Source organism: Sander vitreus, chromosome 14 (assembly GCF_031162955.1).
Source record: "Sander vitreus isolate 19-12246 chromosome 14, sanVit1, whole genome shotgun sequence".
Taxonomy (NCBI): Eukaryota; Metazoa; Chordata; class Actinopteri; order Perciformes; family Percidae; genus Sander; species Sander vitreus.
The window spans coordinates 28,140,928-28,162,036 of NC_135868.1; the positions used below are offsets into that span (position 1 = coordinate 28,140,928).

General features: G+C 41.1%; 1 protein-coding gene across 8 annotated transcripts in view; it reads left to right on the forward strand.

Moving 5' to 3' along the window:
• The window catches only part of thrb (thyroid hormone receptor beta), a 162,722-nt gene that overhangs the window by 115,801 nt on the left and 25,812 nt on the right, over positions 1-21,109 (forward strand). For 5 of the 8 annotated variants that reach the window (XM_078268357.1, XM_078268356.1, XM_078268362.1 and 2 more), the window contains one exon: positions 1,268-1,318. In XM_078268357.1, coding sequence (XP_078124483.1) covers positions 1,268-1,318 — 51 coding nt within the window. Of the gene's footprint in view, positions 1-1,267; positions 1,319-5,865; positions 10,736-11,641; positions 12,849-21,109 lie in introns of those variants that run through there. The other 3 variants (XR_013502980.1, XM_078268361.1, XM_078268360.1) reach the window with 3 other exon arrangements.

Here is a 21,109-nt window from a genome sequence, read left to right on the forward strand (position 1 = left end):
CGTTAGAACACAACACGTTCTCACACCCATCTCGTAAAATATGGATGCTTGGTCAGGTGCCTTTGTCGTCCTTATTGACGCTAAAAGTCTCCTTTAGTGCTATAAGTAAACGCACTTGGTCGGGACTATTGCCGTCCCTTTAGCGCCCTCCCTTTAGCGCTTTAAGTAAACACGCTTGATCGGGACTATTGCCGTCCCTTTAGCGCCGTCCTTTTAGCCCCGTCCTTTTAGCGCTATAAGTAAACGCGCTTGGTCGGGACTATTGCCATCCCTTTTGACGCAGTTATGTTAAGGAAAAGGTCATGGGTGGGCTTACGGTTCCGTGACACGCGGGAACTACGGGACGGTTGGGTTTAGGAAAGGGTCGTGGGTGGACGTACGGTTCTGTTACACGCGGGAAGAATGGGACGGTTGGGTTTAGGAAAGGGTTGTGGGTGGGCGTACGGTAATCCACATTCATATTTAGGCAAAACAATTGAAATATCCATCTACAAAAAAGCCTAAAAGTCGGAAGTTAGAACGGAAGTACAACGAGGCGTTGTCATGGAAATGATACACCATCTTGTGCGAACTGGCAGGTTTTAGAACGTAGCAGACCGGCTCGTTGCAAGAAGTTTCAACTCGTCTCGTCGCTAATCTTTGGTCTGAACTGGGCTTTAATGTGTACTGATACATATATTATCTATAGCTTTTCTGGTGAATTTACATTTAGTTTTCTAAAGAATGTTAATTTGTGTACACTGTCCCTTTTTTTTTTTTGAAAAAGAAAGAAAGAAACCATTTATTACAGATTATTCAGTGCACACTAGGAAAGTAGACTTGCACACATAAACGGCAGTTTGCCTGGCTCGTAGTGAACCAGCTGTACGTGCTGCTGTCTACATTACAGACAGGATGTCCCGTACATTGAACATTGTTTACCCATCCCAGATTGTGCACCGGGGGGGAATTGGCTGTCACGTGTGGATTTAGCCCCGTCCTGGTGACCTCGCTGACCCACTACATACGCTATCCATCGCCGCATAGTAAACAGACACAAGCTTACATGTATGAGGAAATTAACCTGATCCCCGCACTCACTGTAACACCACACCAACAACAGCAACATGCTATGATGTTTCTGCTTCATTCACATGAACCTGCCGTTTTCTGTGCAGAGGGGCCGCCTCTCTCACCTGTTTCACTGACTGAAGTAGTTCAAAGTTAATAGTTCTGAAGCTGAAGTAGTTCAAAGTTTTGTTAAAAGTGCCTTTCCCATCTTTTTTAGAGCCAGCAGAAAATTGCTCCCCCCGCTGGAAAGATGAGGCCATTCAAAATGGTAATATTAATCTTTCCTTTTAGCACTGCTTTTCCTCCTCTCTGTCAGTCTGCGTGAGCTTTGGTAGCACTCGTAAAAAAAAAAAAAGCTTTTCACAAAAAAAAAATGACAAGCTGCTTCAGATCCTGCTTTAAATGTTATAAAAAAAATTTAAAAAAAGGCCTTGAATGACTTGAGGAATTCTCTTCAGATCTGATAATTTGGGTAAGTACTCATTTGGAGAAATTTACAACAATATGTTTGCTTTTCTTTGTGATATTTTTGGGGCTTTCACTTTCCACAAAAAAAAGACATCCATTACCCAAACCATTAACCGCCGAGTTCCTGGGAAATGTTTCACTGAGATCTCATTTTGATGCTTTTTTTGTGTGGTTGTTTGGCAGAGGAGCTGCAGACAGAGACCAGTCATGTCTTTCATTTTGAATGCATTCATTGTTTAGAGCTAAGGTTATATATTGTTTGGTTGTCCAGGTTTGTGTGATAATATTAACACCTTTGAATAAATGCAAAATAATAGTAAATTAAATCTAATGCAATTTTTAAAGCATGTTCCAAAATCAGTTTGAATTGAAATTAGATTTGAAATATGAATGTTTGTCTGCCTGAGCAAGTGGAATTAAGGACACTTTAATTTACAGGTCTGTGAATTTGTAATTCCTGGAAAGGAGTAGGCCTATCTACACAATTTGGCACTCATTTTCAGGGGCGGAAGTAAAACAATTACACTTACTCTCATTACTGAAACAAAGTAATTTTTTTGGCATTTTACTTTTATTCAAGGCCATTTATCACAACAAGTTTTGTACATCATCCATCTGTTTTGATAGCCGGATAGGCGTGCAAAAAAACGTTGGTATTTCACGTATAGGGAACGGTTTGTGAGAGCCGTGTGGAGGCAATCCCAGCCTGCTGTTTTTTCAGTATTTCGAGTACAGCTCCAGAAAATCCATTGTGTGTGTTTGTGTGTGTGTGTGTGTGTGTGTGTGTGTGTGTGTGTGTGTGAGAAATGGTAATCGGCATGTGTGATCTGAATAGACTGACCATTCTCTCTCTGAAGTAAGACATGCACATCGGTGTCTGTATAGAAAGATAACATGTTGACTTGCTCTGTTATTTTACCTTGAATTTGACTGTGGGCAACTGCAACTAAATACAGGTGCTGGTCATATAATTAGAATATCATGAAAAAGTTGATTTATTTCAGCAATTCCATTCAAAAAGTGAAACTTGTATAATGTATACATTCATTCCACACAGACTGATATATTTCAAGTGTTTATTTCTTGTAATTTTGATGATTAGAACTGACAACTAATGAAAACCCCAAATTCAGTATCTCAGAAAATTAGAATATTGTGAAAAGGTTCAATATTGAAGACACCTGGTGCCACACTCTAATCAGCTGATTAACTCAAAACACCTGCAAAGGCCTTTAAATGGTCAAGTAAGTAAGTAGTAAGTAAGTCAGTATATATACTGTTAAATTACTTTACTTTTTTTACTTTAGCCTGTTACTGTAAAAATAAAACACAACAAATGTCTGTACAATACTGCAATACACTGTATTTCTACATACTATATGATTCCATAGTAAAAAAGTTAAATGCAGTATATTTGTGTGATTATTTGAATTTACAGTAACATTCTGGTTAGGGGGTTGCCAGTAGATTACTTTAAATTCCCACTTTTCACTGTAGGCAGGCATAATTGATAATAAAATAAGCAAATTTAGCAGTTTAAAATATTTAAAATATATATTTTTTAATAACATTAGAACCTTATTGTTTTGTAGGCTACAGAAATCTGCGTTATTGTGATTAATTATACAAAATAGGCAATGAACAACTTAGACTATAAATCAATTTTATTTAAAAGGGAAGTGTCAAAAATAAATACTGCTTCTGTAAAAAGCAACTGAAAACTTGGATGACCCAGAGAAACTAACCAAAAGAGATTTTTTAGTAGCCAAATGTCAGACTGCCTCTGACCAAATGAGAGAAAAAAAACTGATACACAAGTTATTATAAGTTATTTATTTTACCAAACTTGAAGTACACTCTACCAACTTAGTAACCTTTTTTACCAATGATTGACCCAAATATTTTCTGTTGATATGGTACCGCTGTTTCCAATACTCAATACTATTGAATCACAATACTTCTAGAATCGAAATAAATTAAAATCGCAATACATATCCACACACCCATTTATCAGATAATAGAATCTGGACACAAGCATATCGTGCCAGCCCTAGTAAGTGAAACTGTGTATTAAGACCATTGTAAGAACATACACCGGTAAGAACCTTTTGAAAATATGCATTAATAGCATTTACAATATAAAAACATTTGGGAAACAAGTATAGGCTTTGAGGTAGGCTTGTACGTTGAGGTAGGCTCTTCCCTCATAAAATAGACCTGTAAGGGGGGGAAGGTTACCTTTTTAAAGGAGTCCTGTGAGGTCAGCTCACTGACCTATATGAAGTCCCATTCAAAATCAAGGAGGTTCTTCAGTAGTGTGGACATGTTTGCATTCACTGTGGCAGTCTTCTCCTGGGCCATCACACCAGTCTTCTAGGAGACAACCTTACCCTATAGCCTTTGATCCTCTCTCTGCATTGATACCAATAAAGCGCCTGAAATCACAATAGTATAAGATCAGAGACTAAATGGGAAACTATTACGAACACTTTTTAGTCTTAAAGGGATAGTTTGGGTTTTATAATATAAGGTATTATGAGCTACTAACCGGTACTGATATCATGAGGTATTTCTGTGTAATTCTGCTGCCTAATTTTCCTATCCGACTTTTCTAGATCTACTATTTTATATGTGTAAAATTGACTAATTACTGATCATCATCGGCAGATATGAATATTTCTGCTGAGGAGCCTTGCCGATAGGGTGGCTTGTTTACTTCCAACATGTCGGCTGTGTGGAGGTATTTCGAGATAAGTAAAACAGATAACAAACTTGCTATTTGCAGTACTTGTAAAGCACAAGTGATGCAAGGAGGCGTAAAACGACACTCGTTCAGCACTACAAATATGATTACGCCTCTTAAGAGCGGTCATCCTGAGCAGCATTGAGTCTTTGAAAAGTAAGAAGGAAAAAACGTCGGCAAAAACCCATCAGCAGCCTCTACTTCAGTCCTTTGACAAAGCTAGAAAATACAGCAGCGACCACCCAAAGGTAAAAGAGCTTAACGACAAAATCATTGAATGTATTGCTCTTGATAACCAGCCGTTCAGCGTGGTGGGGCCGCGGTATGCTATGCCTAGCCGGCGCTACTTTTCTAATGTGGACTTACCTGAGCTCCAGAGTGTTGTTGCCAGTCACATTGAAAAGCTCCTCGCCGGCGCTACTATAGACATTTGGACATCAAGCGTGAGTCCTGTTAGCATGTTGAGCCTCACTGCCCAGTGGATAGACGAAGGCTTCACCCCTAAAAAAGCTGTTCGACCTACACTCACAGGAATGCTCTGGTTCTCACACAGCAGCTGCAATTGCGTCTGCATTTGATAATAGTTTTGGGAAAATTTGTGAAATGGAAAATAGAAAGAGAACGAGTGCATGTCGTGCTACATGTTGACAGTGAACGGCTGTTTAGCGTTGCCTCTGACGTAAGGCATTTGGCATACCTGTTCAAGTAAGAGATGATGTACATTTTTTATTTGAAAATGCATTTATATTTATTTTAATTTAAGTTTGAAGTCTGAACTTAAAAATAAAATGTTTGGTTGTCAGGTGTCAATAATTGCAATTGTCCAAAAACCATTTGGACAATCGCCCCTAGCTCCTCTGCACGCGTTGGGGTTACTGGCGGACACCGCTCCATGTGGCCATGCATTTGCACACACGGTGAATTGTGCGGCGTTGGAAATTATGTATTTTTAAATGTACCAAGTATAGCGGGACAAACCATCACCAATGAAAAGGGAACTCTCTACTGAGTTCAATGATACCTCACGCAATAGTCAACATCAAACTGGTCATTAGTTATGAAAGGGGGCGTGGCTGAAGCATAGGGGGCCGGCCACACCATCACCAATCAAAAAGGAGCTCTCTGCTGAGCTCAATGATACCTCACACAAGACTCTACCTTAAACAGTTCAAAAGTCACAAAAGGGGGCGTGACCTGAGAACATGGGCATGGTTAAAGTATAGAGGATGACTCAGTATCATGTGTGGACCACACAAAAGTGTGACGCCTTTTAGGCATTATATTGTATAGGCTTTTATTTTGTACAAGCTTTTATTTTGAAATGGTTTCATGCCTAAGGAGTTCCAGGGTGGGGGTTTAGTTTCCTGTTAGTGGTTAGAGAAAGATGGCAGAATCAGCCAACATGCTTTCGTCATCTATTGCAATCCACATCGTGAATGCTGCAGAGGCAATGTCATAAGTTGATAATTTCATTGTGTTAATTATAATGTAAATGTTAAGATACATATTTACAGTAAAAGGCATTGGATGACTATATTTACATAGGATTAAACAATTTTTTATCTTGTGTTTTGTTACAGTTTTCACTCTTCTGTCTGTGTAAAGAGCCACAGTAAACAGCTTGAGAAGCTTACTACGACTCAACTCGTCATTTTCAGAAAGAGTTTAGCTACTTGAATAGCTGCAGTTGCTACACTGTAGCGAAGACAACATAGTGAAAAGACAAAGAAGGCTGGGGTTGTACATCATGGTAAGATGGATGGTAAACAAAGCGACAGGGATTCAGTGGCTAGTAAAATAAGTTCACGGTCTTCAACTTCATCAGCTGGCTCATTAACACGTGCTCGTGCTAAAGCGGAGGCAGCCAAAGCACGTGCTACATTTGCAGACCAAGAAGCTAAAGCCAAGTTAGAAAGAGCTGCAAAGGAGGCTAAGCTACAGAAAGAAAAGGCAGAAAGAGAAGCAGAATATCACAAAGAGAAAGCAGCTATTGAGTTTGAATTGCAGCTGGTGAAGGCAAGAAAAGATGCTGAGCTAGTAGCGCTTGCTAGTTATCGTGAAGCAGCAGCTGCTGAAGCTGCTGTGTGGGAAGATGCAATGGACAACTTTGTTGTATTGGATGAGACAGGCCCATCAGAGGAAGACAAACTGGACAAGTGAATATGTCCAGTCTCAATACGACCTACACTCAGGTGAAACCCATCCACGTACCAAATCCCTAAGGCAAGCAGCTATGAATGCTAGCTCCCCAGTATCTCAGCTCCCTGCAAATGAAACCCTTCAAGAATATTCTTACAGTCCTTTCAACATGGCAGCCGCCTGTTCGTCCCAAAGAACCGTCATATGCTAATAACACTACCAACCCTGCACTAGCAAACTATGGTTCGGAAAATGTGCAATCGCCTACAGCTATTAAAGTGGAAAGTCAGGTCCCACGAAAGGGGACTGACCATCAAACAAACACCAAAATGCGTAACACGTACTCAAACAATCCTGCTCAGCCTTTCTTTCCACATGGCAGCAGCTAGCCATGGTGCACCCGTAGCTGGGCATCTGGCACAGTACTTAGCTCGTCGTGACCTGGTGAGTTCAAGATTATATTAATTTGATGATAAACCAGAAAACTATCGAGCTTGGCATTCATCATACATAAACGCCACTCAAGGACTAGGCCTCACAGCTACCGAGGAGCTAGACTAAATAGCTCGGTAGGGAATCCAGCGACCAAGTCAAACGTCTCCGTTCAGTGCACGTGACGAATCCTGCCATAGCACTCAGAAAGGCCTGGGAACGTCTCCAGGAATGTTATGCAGCACCTGAAGTTATCGAAAGGTCACTTTTCAACCGGCTTGATCATTTCCCAAGACTTTCAGGAAAAGAACACGCAAAGCTATGTGAACTAGCCGACCTGTTAATGGAAGTGCAGGGAGCCAAGGAGGACAGCTTCCTTCCAGGCCTGTCTTACCTGGACACTGCAAGAGGGATTGAACCCATAGTTGCAAAACTGCCTTATGGTCTTCAAGAAAAGTGGGTACATGCCGGTTCAAAGCACAAGGATGAAAACAATGGACGATTTCCTCCATTTGAGTTCTTTGCAAGTTTTATACACTACGAGGCACGGAAAAGGAATGACCCTAGCTTTGCTCTTCAAGGTACTAATGACTTACCCGCAAAGCCTGAAAAGCCTTCCTTTAAAAGCAACCAACCCCCTATTTCATTTCACAAGACCGATATCGTCTCAACACACTCAAACACAAAAATTCTAAAAGGTACCAGTGATCCAAACAAAACCTGTCCGATACATGGTAAACCTCACCCACTCAGGCGATGCAAAGCCTTCAGAGCCAAACACCTAGAAGAAAGAAAAACCTTTCTCAAGGCAAAAGGAATCTGCTTCAAATGCTGTGGTTCAACTACTCACTTAGCGAAGGACTGTCCAACTACGGTTAAGTGTACAGAGTGTGATAGCACCTACCACGACGCTGCAATGCATCCGGGTCCTGCACCTCAAGACAGGGCTCCCTCAACCTCACCACACAATGGCGGGGAGGGAGAAGAGAGCAGTGACACCAAAGCTGTCGTCAGTGCAAGCTGTACCGAAGTTTGTGGAGCAAGACAAGTCAGCAGGTCATGTTCCAAGATTTGCTTAGTGAAGGTATATCACAAATGTCAACCAGATAAAGCCATCAAGGCCTCACCATATTGGACGACCAAAGTAACCGGTCGTTAGCAAGGTCTACTTTCTTCGAGTTTTTCTACGTCAAGTGCGAACCATATTGCTATTTTTTGAGGACGTGTTCTGGCACAATGGAAACACATGGACGTAAGGCTGAAGAGTTTGTGGTGGAGTCACTCGACTGCAGGGTCACAATCCCTCTACCACCCCCGCAATGACATTCTTGACAATCGGTCAGAAATCTCAACGCCAAACGCAGCTCTATGTCACCCTCACCTTCGCAAGGTAGCGGAACACATTCCAGAAGTTGACCCTACAGCAGAGATCTCCTGTTGCTCGGCAGAGATATCATTATTCACAAGGTACGGGAACAAATCAATGGGCCGCACAATGCCCCATTTGCTCAACGCCTAGACCTTGGCTGGGTTCTAGTTGGAGAAGTCTGCTTGGGGAATGCACACAAGCCTACAGTCAGCACCTTCAAGACAGCTGTGCTTGACAATGGCCGCCCATCGCTCCTTCGACCTTGCACCAGTTTCCTACAAGTCAAAGAAATGGTTCCTTGCAGCAGGGAGGCAAGACACATCTCCAGCAAGGTTACAGGAGAGATGTTGGGACAAACTGTTTTCAAACATACAGAAAACGACAACAGGTTGGCATCGTCATTTGAAGACGCTTATGGACGAGGAGGTCTTCAGGGATGAGTCACAAAGTTGGGTAGCTCCACTCCCATTCCGACAACCAAGACAATACTTACCTAACAACAAGCAGAACAAGCAGTGCAGCGCTTTGCATCACTCCAACGAAGCCTGAGTAGGAAGCCAGATACGCAACAGCAGTTTGTAGCCTTCATTGGAAAAATATTGGAGAACGACCACGCCGAGGTCGCACCACCGCTGGAAGAAGACGAAGAATGTTGTTACCTGCCAACCTTTGGGGTGTTCCATCCACAAAACCCAGGTCAAATAAGGGTGGTGTTCGACTCAAGTGCTAAACATTCAGGGGTTTCTCTCAATGATGTGCTCCTCACAGGCCCAGACCTGAACAACTCACTCCTGGGAGTTCTGTTGCGTTTCCGGAAGGAAAAGGTTGCTGTCCTATCGGACATACAGCAGATGTTTCAGTGCTTCGTGGTACGAGAAGATCACAGGAATTACCTCAGATTTCTGTGGTATAAGGACAATGATGTGACCAAAGACGTCGTAGACTTCAGAATGAAGGTTCATGTTTTCGGCAACAGCCCGTCTTCTGCCATAGCCATTTATGGGCTTAGAAGAGCTATCAGAGAGGGTTCCCAAGAACATGGGGAAGACACAGTCAACTTTGTTAACCGTCACTTATATGTCGATGATGGCCTTTGTTCTATGCCAACAGATGCGGAAGCCATCGACATACTACGCAGAACCCAGACTTCACTTGCCGAGTCTAACCTCCGTCTTCACAAGTATGCCTCAAACAGTAAAGAAGTCTTGCAAGCCTTCCCACCAGAAGACTGTACAGGGGCCGTAGATGATGTAGAGCTCAGTGGAGAAGCTGCACACACTCAACAGAGCCTGGGTCTCCTATGGGAGATAACAAGGGACACGTTCACCTTCTCTGTTTTAACTGATATGAAGCCGTTTACTCGCCGTGGAGTCCTCTCCACGGTAAACAGTGTTTTTGACCCCTTTGGGTTCGTGGCCCCGGTCACAATCCAAGGAAGAGCCCTTCTCAGGGAACTCACAGTGGAGCTTTCTGATTGGGATACACCGCTATCTGCAGACAAATTGAGTAAGTGGGAGGCCTGGAGAGACTCACTCCAGGACCTCAAGCTCCTTCACATACCAAGGACATACACAGCAGCCTCTCTAGCTAAAGCGGTGAAAACTGAGCTCTGCGTGTTCTCTGATGCGTCCACCAAAGCCATCGGTGCTGTGGCATACTTGAAGGCCATACAAGAAGATGAACAAATTCAAATTGGATTTGTTATGGGAAAGTCAAAATTGGCACCTCAGTCTGAACCAACCATTCCAAGACTCGAGCTATGTGCGGCCGTCTTGGCTGTGGAAATGGCAGAGCTTATTAATGATGAACTGGATGTTAAGCTGGATTCAACCAAGTTCTACAGTGACAGCAAGGTTGTTCTTGGCTATATCTACAACGAAAGCAAACGCTTCTATGTCTACGTGCATAATAGAGTTCAGCGCATTCGCCAATCCACAAGACCTGAACAATGGCACTATGTGCACACAGAGGAAAATCCTGCTGACCATGCATCACGGTCAGTTCCTGCTTCACATCTGCCCGAACCAACGTGGTTTACAGGGCCCAACTTCCTCTACAAAACTTTCAACGAACCAGAACCAGTCAAGTCATTCAATCTCATCAAACCAGATATGGATGTAGAGATCTGTCCAGAAGTAAGAAGCTATGCCACACAGCTCAAAGAGAAGGGACTCAGCTCAGAACGCTTTCAAAGGTTCTCCATCTTCAAGACCCTTGTTCGAGCCATTGCACTCCTAATACATATCGCAAGGTGTCAAAAACCATCCAACTGGAATGACAAATGTAAGGGATGGCATAAGTGCGATCTGTCTTGCACTCCAGATGAACTATGCCAAGCAAAGGAGGTCATCATCAGAGCTGTTTAGAAGGAAGCATTCAAAAAAGAATTTGAAGCTTTGGAGACATCCAAGCCAGTCCCTTTGAACAGCAGCCTTTATCCACTTAGCCCAACGTTGCAGAATGATCTTATCTGCCTTGGAGGCCAGCTGAAGATTGCTAACCTGGACATTGGAGAAAAGAACCCAGTTATCCCGGTTAAGTTTCATGTAAATTATCATGTTTGTCATATAAGGCTGATTTGCTGTTGCCAGCAGGAGGCACTATAACCAAAAGTCAGTTTTTGCCTCAAGATGTCCTCAGGCCTGGACCCTTGTCAATCGTGAGAAATTTCAGCCAAATTGGACAATGTACACTCAAGTTACAACAACTTCTTCGTTAATTGATAAACGCTCAAAATGGCTGTCATGCCCACACTGTTGGACAAAAACTCAAGCTTTTAATAACTTTTCATCTTTAAGGTCTTGAGATGGCACAGAACGAATTTGAAGTCGATCGGATGAAATCTCTAGGAGGAGTTAGTTAAAGTATGGCACCTTTTAGACCTACTTCCTGGTGCCACTAGGGGGCGCTATGACTTTGAGTCAATATCAGCCTGTAGATGTCCTCAGGGTTGGACTCTTATGAATCCTGAAAAGTTTTGAGCCAATTGGACAATGTACACTCAAGTAACACCCACTTCCTGTTTCATTGGCGAAACGCACAAAATGGCCGCCCCGCCACAGCTAGGCCCTATGACGAAAACTCAAGCTTTTAATAACTTTTCATCTTTAAGGTCTTAAGATTGTACAGACCAAATTTGAAGTGATCAGATGAAATCTCTAGGAGGAGTTCGTTAAAGTAAGACGTGGAAATGGCCAAAATCGCACTAATTTCGTACAATCAATTCAAAATGGCCGACTTCCTGTTGGGTTTAGGACATTGCTCCATTGAGCTTTTTTTATGTCTTTACATGATACATATGTGTACCACGTTTTCGCTCCAGCGATCCATTTTTGATATGTAAATACGTATCGTTTACCTCACACTCATGTCAGTGCAGGACATACACCCAGAGCTACGGGAGAAGCTGGAGAGACATAGCTTTCTCCCCACCAAATAAAGTAATGATTGAATAAGGATAGTGGCAGGAAATATCGGCCGGGTGCCATGAGCGCAGAGCAAGCAGGTACGAGTAGTGAAGTAAAAGAACAAAGCAAAACAGCTGTTGGGGCGAAAAATAGAAAAAAGAAAGAGGGAAAAGGAGATGACATGTTAAGGGATGTGACAGCAGTTAAATAAGTGGATGGTGAGAGGCAACAAGTAGGATTTAGAGTGTGACATCTGTGCTTGGATGCTTGCAAATATTCATGTTAACAGACTAGCTAGCATTTGCTAACACTGGGAATGTAGCAGCCAAATGGGGGTTTACAGCTAGCTTAGAATCTGCAAAAACGAGGTTGCTGAGCTGAAAACTGGTAAATATAAGGTAGCATGTACAATAAACGACAAGAATCTGGAAAATATAACTAATGCAATAACTCTGGTTTACCATGGAATCATGCATAGATTTGCTACCAAACTTGGAGGCTTGCAAATATCCATGTACATGTAACAGACAAACAGTGTTTGCTAACTTAATGCAAACCAATGTTGCTGATAGCTACATTTAGATTTTGGTTAAACCCTATGGTACCAATCCCATGCATGACATATCTCTAATTGTATTAAGGTCAAATAACAACTAGTAAATATAAGGTAGCATGCACAATAAATGACAAGAAGAAAAACAAATAAATATGGAAAAAAATAAAATATATATTTAAAATACAAAATGTGAATGTAATTTCAACAGCAGCACAACCTTACTGCATAATAGTTGTCTTATCTGATGCCATCACTAGGCTGATAAGAATTGATTTAGGTTGCTATATTTAACAGTGAGTTAATTTCATTCAGGTGTGAGGATGGTGGATCAGGAAAGGCAGGGGAAGGCAACAGGTAGGTTTAACTTTAGGCGGATGTGTAGGGGGAGCCACTTGATACCAACAGATTCATTTCTTAATATTATTAATATGGAAAAACTAATAAAAAAATCTATTACATAATGTTTGTTTGACAATATGTCTTAGTGGAGAGGAACACAGGCAAGGAGTGAATGAGACAGACATGAGGTCGGCGATGGCATCACATAGAGATGAGACCAGTGATGACATCAGGTAGAGATGAGACCAGTGATGACATCAGGTAGAGATGAGACCAGTGATGGCATCACGTAGAGATGAGACCAGTGATGACATCACGTAGAGATGAGACCAGTGATGACATCAGGTAGGAGTTCTATTAGTTAGACCACACAAAACTAAATGTCGAGTATGGTTTGAAGTTCTGTTGACCAACCTATTCACTGTGTCCTTTTTTGGGGAAAAACTGTGCAGACAGAGATGGAAAGCCACTCACCACTCAAATCACATCAACCAAGGGTGATGATTAGGTTGCCAATTGTCACAATTTGGTTGCCAAGGGCAACCGGGCGACCGTTAACGTCGCTGATATACTTTGAAAGATAAACCTTTATTATTTAAAGGCCATACATGATGATGTCTGGCACACTTTGTTTTTGGGGGGGTGGGGGGTGCCAAAATTGTTGCTGCTTACCCCTCTGACACTGGGTTGTTGCCCCCCTGGCTGCCGGCACCACTGGTTGACTTGCTGAGGTCAAACCGTTCTCACCCCCAACTCGTAAAATACCGATGCGTGGTCAGTGGCTCTCAGTGTCAGATACCGACGCAAAAATCACCCTTCAGCGTCTGTATTGAACGCACCGGGCAGAGCAGCAGCTCGACTGCGTTGCAGTAAGATGACGTGGTATGAAGAGCGAAAACGGTAGTGAGTCATATGAAAGACCTAAAATCCACGTAAGGAGGTTGGTTGGGGTGGTGGATGGGTCAAACAACACAGGACTTTCACCCAGGAGACCGGGGTTCATGTCCCGCGTATCACTGAAACGTACATTTTGTAACCCCACCCACGTTCTTTTCCTAAACCTAACTATCCTGTTCTTGTGCCGCATGTCAGTTCAACGTACATCCCAATCCAGAGCGTCAAAAAATGACGCCAAGAGTCCCGACCAAACTCGTCTCAAATGACGCCAAAGGGCTAGACGGGAGTCCCGAGAGCTTCACATAGTGACACCAAGAGTCCCGACCCAGAGCTTCTAAATATGACACTAAAGGAGACTTTTTGCATCAATAACAAACGCTAAAGGCACCTGGCCAAGCATCGCTTTTTGACACGTTGGGAGTGTGAATGTGTTGCTGAGGCAGGTGAATGTGCACAGTTTGAATTACCCAGCATTTGTACTGTAATACCCACTTAGTTACAGAATCAGGCTAATGGCAAATGACTGCTCGTGTACTGTGAACACGGCGACTCGTAGTAATAAGTGAGACTGGATTCTCTTGCAAGCACTCAGTGAATGTGTGTAGATCTACCGAGATAAAGAGTAATCCATCACTTCTGGAGCTTTGCATGAGAAGCCTTTCAAATGAATGAAGGTAAAAAAAGAAGAGCAATATTTAAAAATAGATTCCTGCACTTCATTCCAAAGTGCTGGGATAATCCTCTCAAACTTTAACCTCCGGCTTAACGGGGAAAAGGGTCAACAACTAATGTGTCCTCCGAAGGTAACGGCGAGCAGCCGGGGACATCTGGGGCAGGACAGCGGGTCAACCGAGGGCCCGGGGTAAAAGCGATTCCTCACATCCAGAAATTGTTCATGACCGGCTTTGAACCCCCTAGTCCTAAAGTAATCAATCAGGGAGGGAATATATCTGGGCCATAGCCCGCTGCAGGGCCACTGTGCTGAGCTGCCGTCCACAGAGAAACTGTCCCTGTTTGCAAGGCAATAGAGACCATTATTATTATCATTATTAGGATTAAGCAACAGCCTTTTATTGTGTTAGGGTTAGTTGTTTAGCTCAATCGATTGTCAGGAATACCTGGAGTCAGCTGCCGGAGACAAACCATTAGTATCCCATGGAGTATTTCTACTTATTCAGCATAACTTCACACAGGAAGTGTGAAATATTCTCGTGGACATATTCCAACATATTAGGGCAAGGTTTAAAGGGGAAAAGGTGCAACTGATAAAAAAGACAAGCAGGGTAAGTGGAGAACTATTTCACTAGTTTAAAATGTATATTGGGCTACTTTGAAAAGACTAAAATGTATGATTGTTTTTATGTACTAAAAGTGAGCCATTTGTGGGGCTTCTGAAAAATATTGTCTTCTTGAGGCTTTTGTCTTTACCGTCATACGTATGAATGAAAAGTAGTTTAGACCCAAGTAGGGGTAATTTTGAATCAAGCTCCACTTGAGCTGTTTAATGTGCAGATGTGTTAAACATCACCTGTCATCAAGTTGCTTTTATTAGCATTATATCAAAGGGAAAAATGAAAGCGTAAAATCCATCCTTCAGATTATTGCAATAGTTCAATTTTTATTTTTCGAATTCCTTGTTCAATACATAAATGCACAAAGAAATATTTTTATAGGTACTGAATACATGCATATGTATTATATACAACATTCATCAAGTCAATTTAGCCGGAGTGCATCTGTCACATTTTTATGAAAAATTATTTTAATGTAATATTTTTGAACTGCACATGCTTCTCTACACAACTGTAGATGTTTAGTTAAATGAAAAAGAGTTTGAAAGAAATTCTACACTTATTTAAATTAAAAACTTTTAATCAAAATAAGTTATAAAAAAATCATAGTATAGTATGTCGAAAAAGTCAGTGTTAACACTGTCCGCTCAGACAACAGATTGTATAGTATCAACAGGCGTTAAATGCTGTCTGATGAGCGCTTACTGTAACAGTTTGCCGAGAGTTGAAACTCCAAACGAGATTAGTCCATGGTCAGGACATCACCTCATCCAGAAGTTAAACTGGTATCAGGCAGATTTAGGGCCAGCTGCTGCTGCGTGTGTTGATCCCACTCACTTATCACATGTAATCCCATGATAAGCCTTTCTGACTGCTCTTTCAGACAGATTATAGAAATGAAACATTGATCATTGGTTTTGGCATGGTCGTCCTGTTTGTACAATCACGTATGTTTAAAGACATATGTGTAGATTTTGTGTGTGTGTGTGGGGGGGGGTATGCAGGGGATACACTGTAAGAAAAGTATCTGTAGAAAAATGGATAATGTCCTGGCAGAAAATAACCAGTACCTTTTTATTATTAAATTTACAGACATTTCTGTTAATCCAAAAACAGAAAAATTCTGTAGATATATAGTGTATCCTCTGTACCTTCAAACGGACATTTCTATTAATCCAAAAATCAAAATACGGAAAAAACACTTGTGAAAAATCATTACAGAAAATTCCTTCATATTAACACGGTATATTAGCCCGTATTTCTACGTGCTTTTCTAACAGTGTAGGGCTGCACAATATGAAGAAATCTATCTAATTGCAGTTATTTTGACTGATACTGTGATTGCGATGTGATTCACGATATTGGAGGGAATGAATTCTTTTTGTATCAGTATTCTCATTTCCATTGAATAATATCAAAATTTTAAAAATTTCAATGATTACAGTGTGATTTTTGCGAGGATCTGTACCAAACAAAGATTATTTATTTTAGTCTGTAGCATAGGATTTGTCTCTGCAACACCACAATACTTCATTCAGAATGCTTTGACACATATTTTGCCTTTAAGAAATGTTGCGCATTGTAACCATGACCTGATGATATTATCTCCTGCTTTGGGATAAATGAATAATAAAACATTTACACAGCATTTAAAAGTCTAAAATGAAAAGTATTTTCTGCACGGCTGATAATCCCATAATGGAGGTGGGAACCCTGTGACTAAAAGCCTGACTAAGTGATTATGTGTCCAGATATAATATGACACTTTAAAGCGAGTTAAACATGTCATCCGTCTCAGGTTGAAGTGACTGAAGTCGGACTGTGGAGCATTGGCTTTTTAATCTCATTAGCTGTGGAGCCCGAGATGATGTGAATAACAGCGATGCGTTTGTGTTCTGTGGAGCGTGCAGAGAAAAGGCTGACATGGGCCTGACTGCTCTGTTATAATTTAAACTGACTAAAGTCACACATCTTCTCCTATGTAAAAAAACTAATTAGATTTTTTAAAATCGATTATTTTTCCTAGAATTAATATTATTATTTTTACGATTCACCTAAATATTTTATATGGTACCACTACCGGTGACTACATCATATCTGTTTCTTGCAAAACAGAGCGAAAGCAGAAGATGCAGAAAATCCATGTTATGTTTTTTACAATTGAAATAAATGTCTGACATGTGATGTGCATTATTTTTAAGAAAAACATATTGATTCTAGGGAAAAGAATTGATTTTAGAAATCGTCGCAAAAATAAAAAAAATAAATACGCAATTTTTATTTGAACCTATTCAGAGCTCTAACACTTGATTAGCGCTTCATTAGAGATCGGTGTAATGGCAAGGTCTACCAGTTAAGCCTCTATACGTTTAACACAGACACTGATGGAATGAAATGTAAAACAAATATGATCTGCTCCTCGTGGCTCATTATAGTAATTACGTTTTTATTTATTATTATTTGCCCATTCAATGTGTGCAGTGGAGGCACTCTTGAGGCACTGCCTAAAAGAACAGTGTGCAAACAATAAGTAGAATAAGAGACAATTAGAAAAAGAAATAGAAATGATAACAAGTAAGGTAAAATGTAGAGTGAGCGAGTTGAAACCCCGACAGGGGGCTGCAGGACACTGACAAGAATGCACTTTTACATACAGTACTTGTCATTAAAATGCATCTGTGATAGACCTTTTAAAATCTGTTTTGTCAGTCCAAATCATTTCTATACATGCCACGTTTGGTTTAATCACCCCGAACTGCGTTCATAGCCACGGTCTGCTCTTAAGAAAATAACAGACTAGAATAGATGCAGAATGTCCTGATTGGCCAATCAGAATGGAGTATTCAACAAAGCTGTGTAATCATTCTAAGATTATGTACAATTTAGTACAAGTATTCAAATGCTTTGGTTTATAGTGGCCTGTTGCAGGGGTGAGCTGTACAATTTTCAGTAAATAACACTGTAAAGTCATTTCCACTTAAAGGGAAACTTTGCACATGTTTTTGTGTCTAAGTGACTGATGGAAACAGCAATTATTGAAATTGGTCCAGTATTAAGCAAGATTGCTGCAGTCGGCAGAAAATAAAAACAACATGGCTTCTACACGCTAAAAGTATTGTTTATTTATTTATTTATTTATATACTGGAGTCTGGTGAGTTTGGCGAAGGTAATTTCGGAGCTGTTTCTGGTTAAACAAAATACATTTTCTCTTTAACAACAAGGTCTATCCATAATGCCATAAACCTTAAAGCTTTAGTGTGTAACTTATATGAACGTCCGTTACATTCAAGCCATTGCCAAATAAAAGTTTTTTACAAAGCTAATTAAGAGGTCCACACAACTCTCTCTGGATTTTTCAGTATGACTATGTTCAGAAGATTGTGTCGTCTGGTGACTTTTGCGTGCAGAAACTCGAGTGAAGATAATTAACTCTTCTGAAGAGTCCATGTTTTTTTAATCCTCTGTGTACTCCTTGGCTACTAGCAACTGCGTGGGGGAGGAGTGGGGGCAGTGCTCGATCACAGAAGGCTTGTATCATGTGGATGCGCCGACAGTGTTGTTATCATTACTTAGAATTCATCATGGGGGGCGACAGAAATTACGCACTATAGCTTTAAGGTAATCAGACTTTTAGAATAAGAATCTGAGCCTACCAGTGGCAAAAACAGTACTATTAGTGGACACAAACTGGAGATACGCAAAAAAATACTGAAATGACCCTTTAGAACAAACATATCTTAAATACACTTAATTCAGACTTCTTTTCAATTTCTTTGGGAGGTTGCTTAGATTAAGTTGCTAAGACTAAGATGCTACAATTATGGTATTAAAAATGAATTGGCTAGACTGAATGTTTAATACAGCGAATTGTTTCACTTGTTAGGGGTCCAAGTCTGAGGGGGCCGGGGACCACATTTGCAAGGCAAATACGAATAGTTTTTATCTCATGTAGGGCTTATCCTATTTTTACAAAAATTGGAGTGTACCATCTAAGGACACTGTATTGATCTGTCAAAGTGGGCGTGGTTCCCCCAAACAATTACATTGGTGCCATTACAACGCATGTATAACATGAATGTAAATGGGAAGTTAGGGTTAGGGGCTGCTCATCCATTGCCATACTTCCTGATGTTGGACAAATTGAGAGATTTCCTGACATTTGCCTAGACGCCATCACGCTTTAGGTTACACACTGTGTGTCAGGGGCGTCAGGGGCGACTCACGTCGGGGAGGCTTGCACCCCGTCATAACTGCTTGCAGTTCTAGTTAAATTTTTAACTTTTAAACTTGTTGCAAAAATGACTGTATGGTCATTACGATGTAACGTGGAATCCTCGTTTCCACTAGTAACTGAATTGGAAATACCACAAAGACGGCCAAAATCAGTTGTGTCTTTGAACAAGGGTGTAGGTTTTGTTTAAACATTGGAGGGGATACATTATAACTGGGGGGTCTAGGGATCACCCCCCAGCAAAAATGTAAGCGTCAAACACTTCATTTCCTGCATTCTGGTGAATTTTTATACAATTAGACAATTTGTGCTGCACAATTCAATTCAATTTTATTTATAGTATCAAATCATAACAAGAGTTATCTCGAGACACTTTACAGATGGAGTAGGTCTAGACCACACTCTATAATTTACAGAGACCCAACAATTCCAGTAATTCCCCCAAGAGCAAGCAGTTAGTGTAACAGTGGTGAGGAAAAACTCCCTTTTAGGCAGAAACCTCAGACAGACCCAGGCTCTCTTGGTAGGCGGTGTCTGACGGTGCCAGTTGGGGGTGTGATGAACAATGGCAATAACAGTCACAATAAGATAATGGAATTATGACTAGAAATAGTAGTTTGTATAGTTAATGGCGTAGCAGGGCACTGCAGGGCATTACAGGGTGTAGTAAGGCGTAGCAGGGCACTGCAGGGCATTACAGGGTGTAGTAGGGCGTAGCAGGGCACTGCAGAGCGTAGCAGGGTGTAGCAGGGCGTGGAGCAGGACCACGGCGACACCTGCAACCATGATTTAGGTGCCACCCTAATCCAAGGAAAACTGCTGGGCGTAGACACAATTATTGCTTTCCGTCAGATCGTTTATAGATCTCGACATATACGACCGCACTATTCCGACTATTTTGCCACTGCAACACGAACGTAAGATGGTATGGTCCACTGTAGGGGTGTCACAAATCGTTGGGAAACATTTATTTAAATGTAAGACGGATATACACGTTTATCTCTTTTGGGGAGTGGGTTGTCTTTCATATTTTTTTTTAAGGGGATAAATCTACCTCTTCTACATATTCGGGGGTGGGTGGGACATATAGCTTTACAAAGGAAACTCTTCTGTGTAGCCTGCTTGCTGAAATGTGTTCAGCGTGTGTTTTCTGTCATGTTTTCAGTCATATGCTGTCATATTGGTGCTGAATTTCCATCTTAGGGGCGATAATACACTCCAGTTGAATACAGAATCTTTTTGTTCTCAATTTATAATGAGGAGAAATGCAGAGAGTAATGTCCGTCTGAATTGGGTTGCTCCATTAATCCAATTACATTTCATGAACTAGGGTTTTTAAATGGCTTGAAAATATCTTCTTAATTTACAGAGAAACTGCGGAGGTCAACAATGTGTACAGATTGATTTTAACCCTTGCAATTTCTCAAAATCAAATTTCTTTGTAAATCTTGCACTGTAAGAAAAGAATCCGTAGAAAAAAACGGATAATGTCCTGGCAGAAAATAACCAGTACCTTTTTACAGTTTACGGACTTTTCTGTTAATCGGCAAATGAAATTTTCTGTAGATTTACAGTGCATCCTCTGGACCTTTTAAATGGACATTTCTGTTAATCCAAAAATCAAATTACAGAAAAACATTACAGAAAATTTCTTCAAATTAGCACAGTATAATAGCCCGTATTTCTACAGACTTTTCTAACGGTGTGGGGAAATTAAAAGTGCATCACATTGGTAAGAATTACATTTGCTACACATTACAATTACACATGAAAAAGCTTTAGTGGTGTTCATTCAGTCTCTTGGGCCACTTCTTTTTTGACAAGAAAAAGTTGAGGGTGCTTTTGTAGTAGAAAAAAAGCTGGCAGCATTTTGGTTCCAAAAAGCAGCCGAGAGCATCTTTTGTTGCTATAACAACAGCTACTGCTACAGTATCCTAGCTATAGCGCTATGTGGAGCAGTGCTAATGTTAGATAAAACAAAGAGGTGGAGCGAGCTAGAGAAAGAAGAGAGAGAGAGATAACATTAGATAAAATAAAGTGAGTTCCCTGTACAGGGAGCACCCGGTCATACCGTATCGCTGGGCTCCGACTACATTTTGTCTTGTTGTTATGGAAACGACAAGTCTGGCTACTCCGCTTGTCATTGGTCGGCTGTCGTAGGGCGTTTTTTCAGAAAAGTTGAACT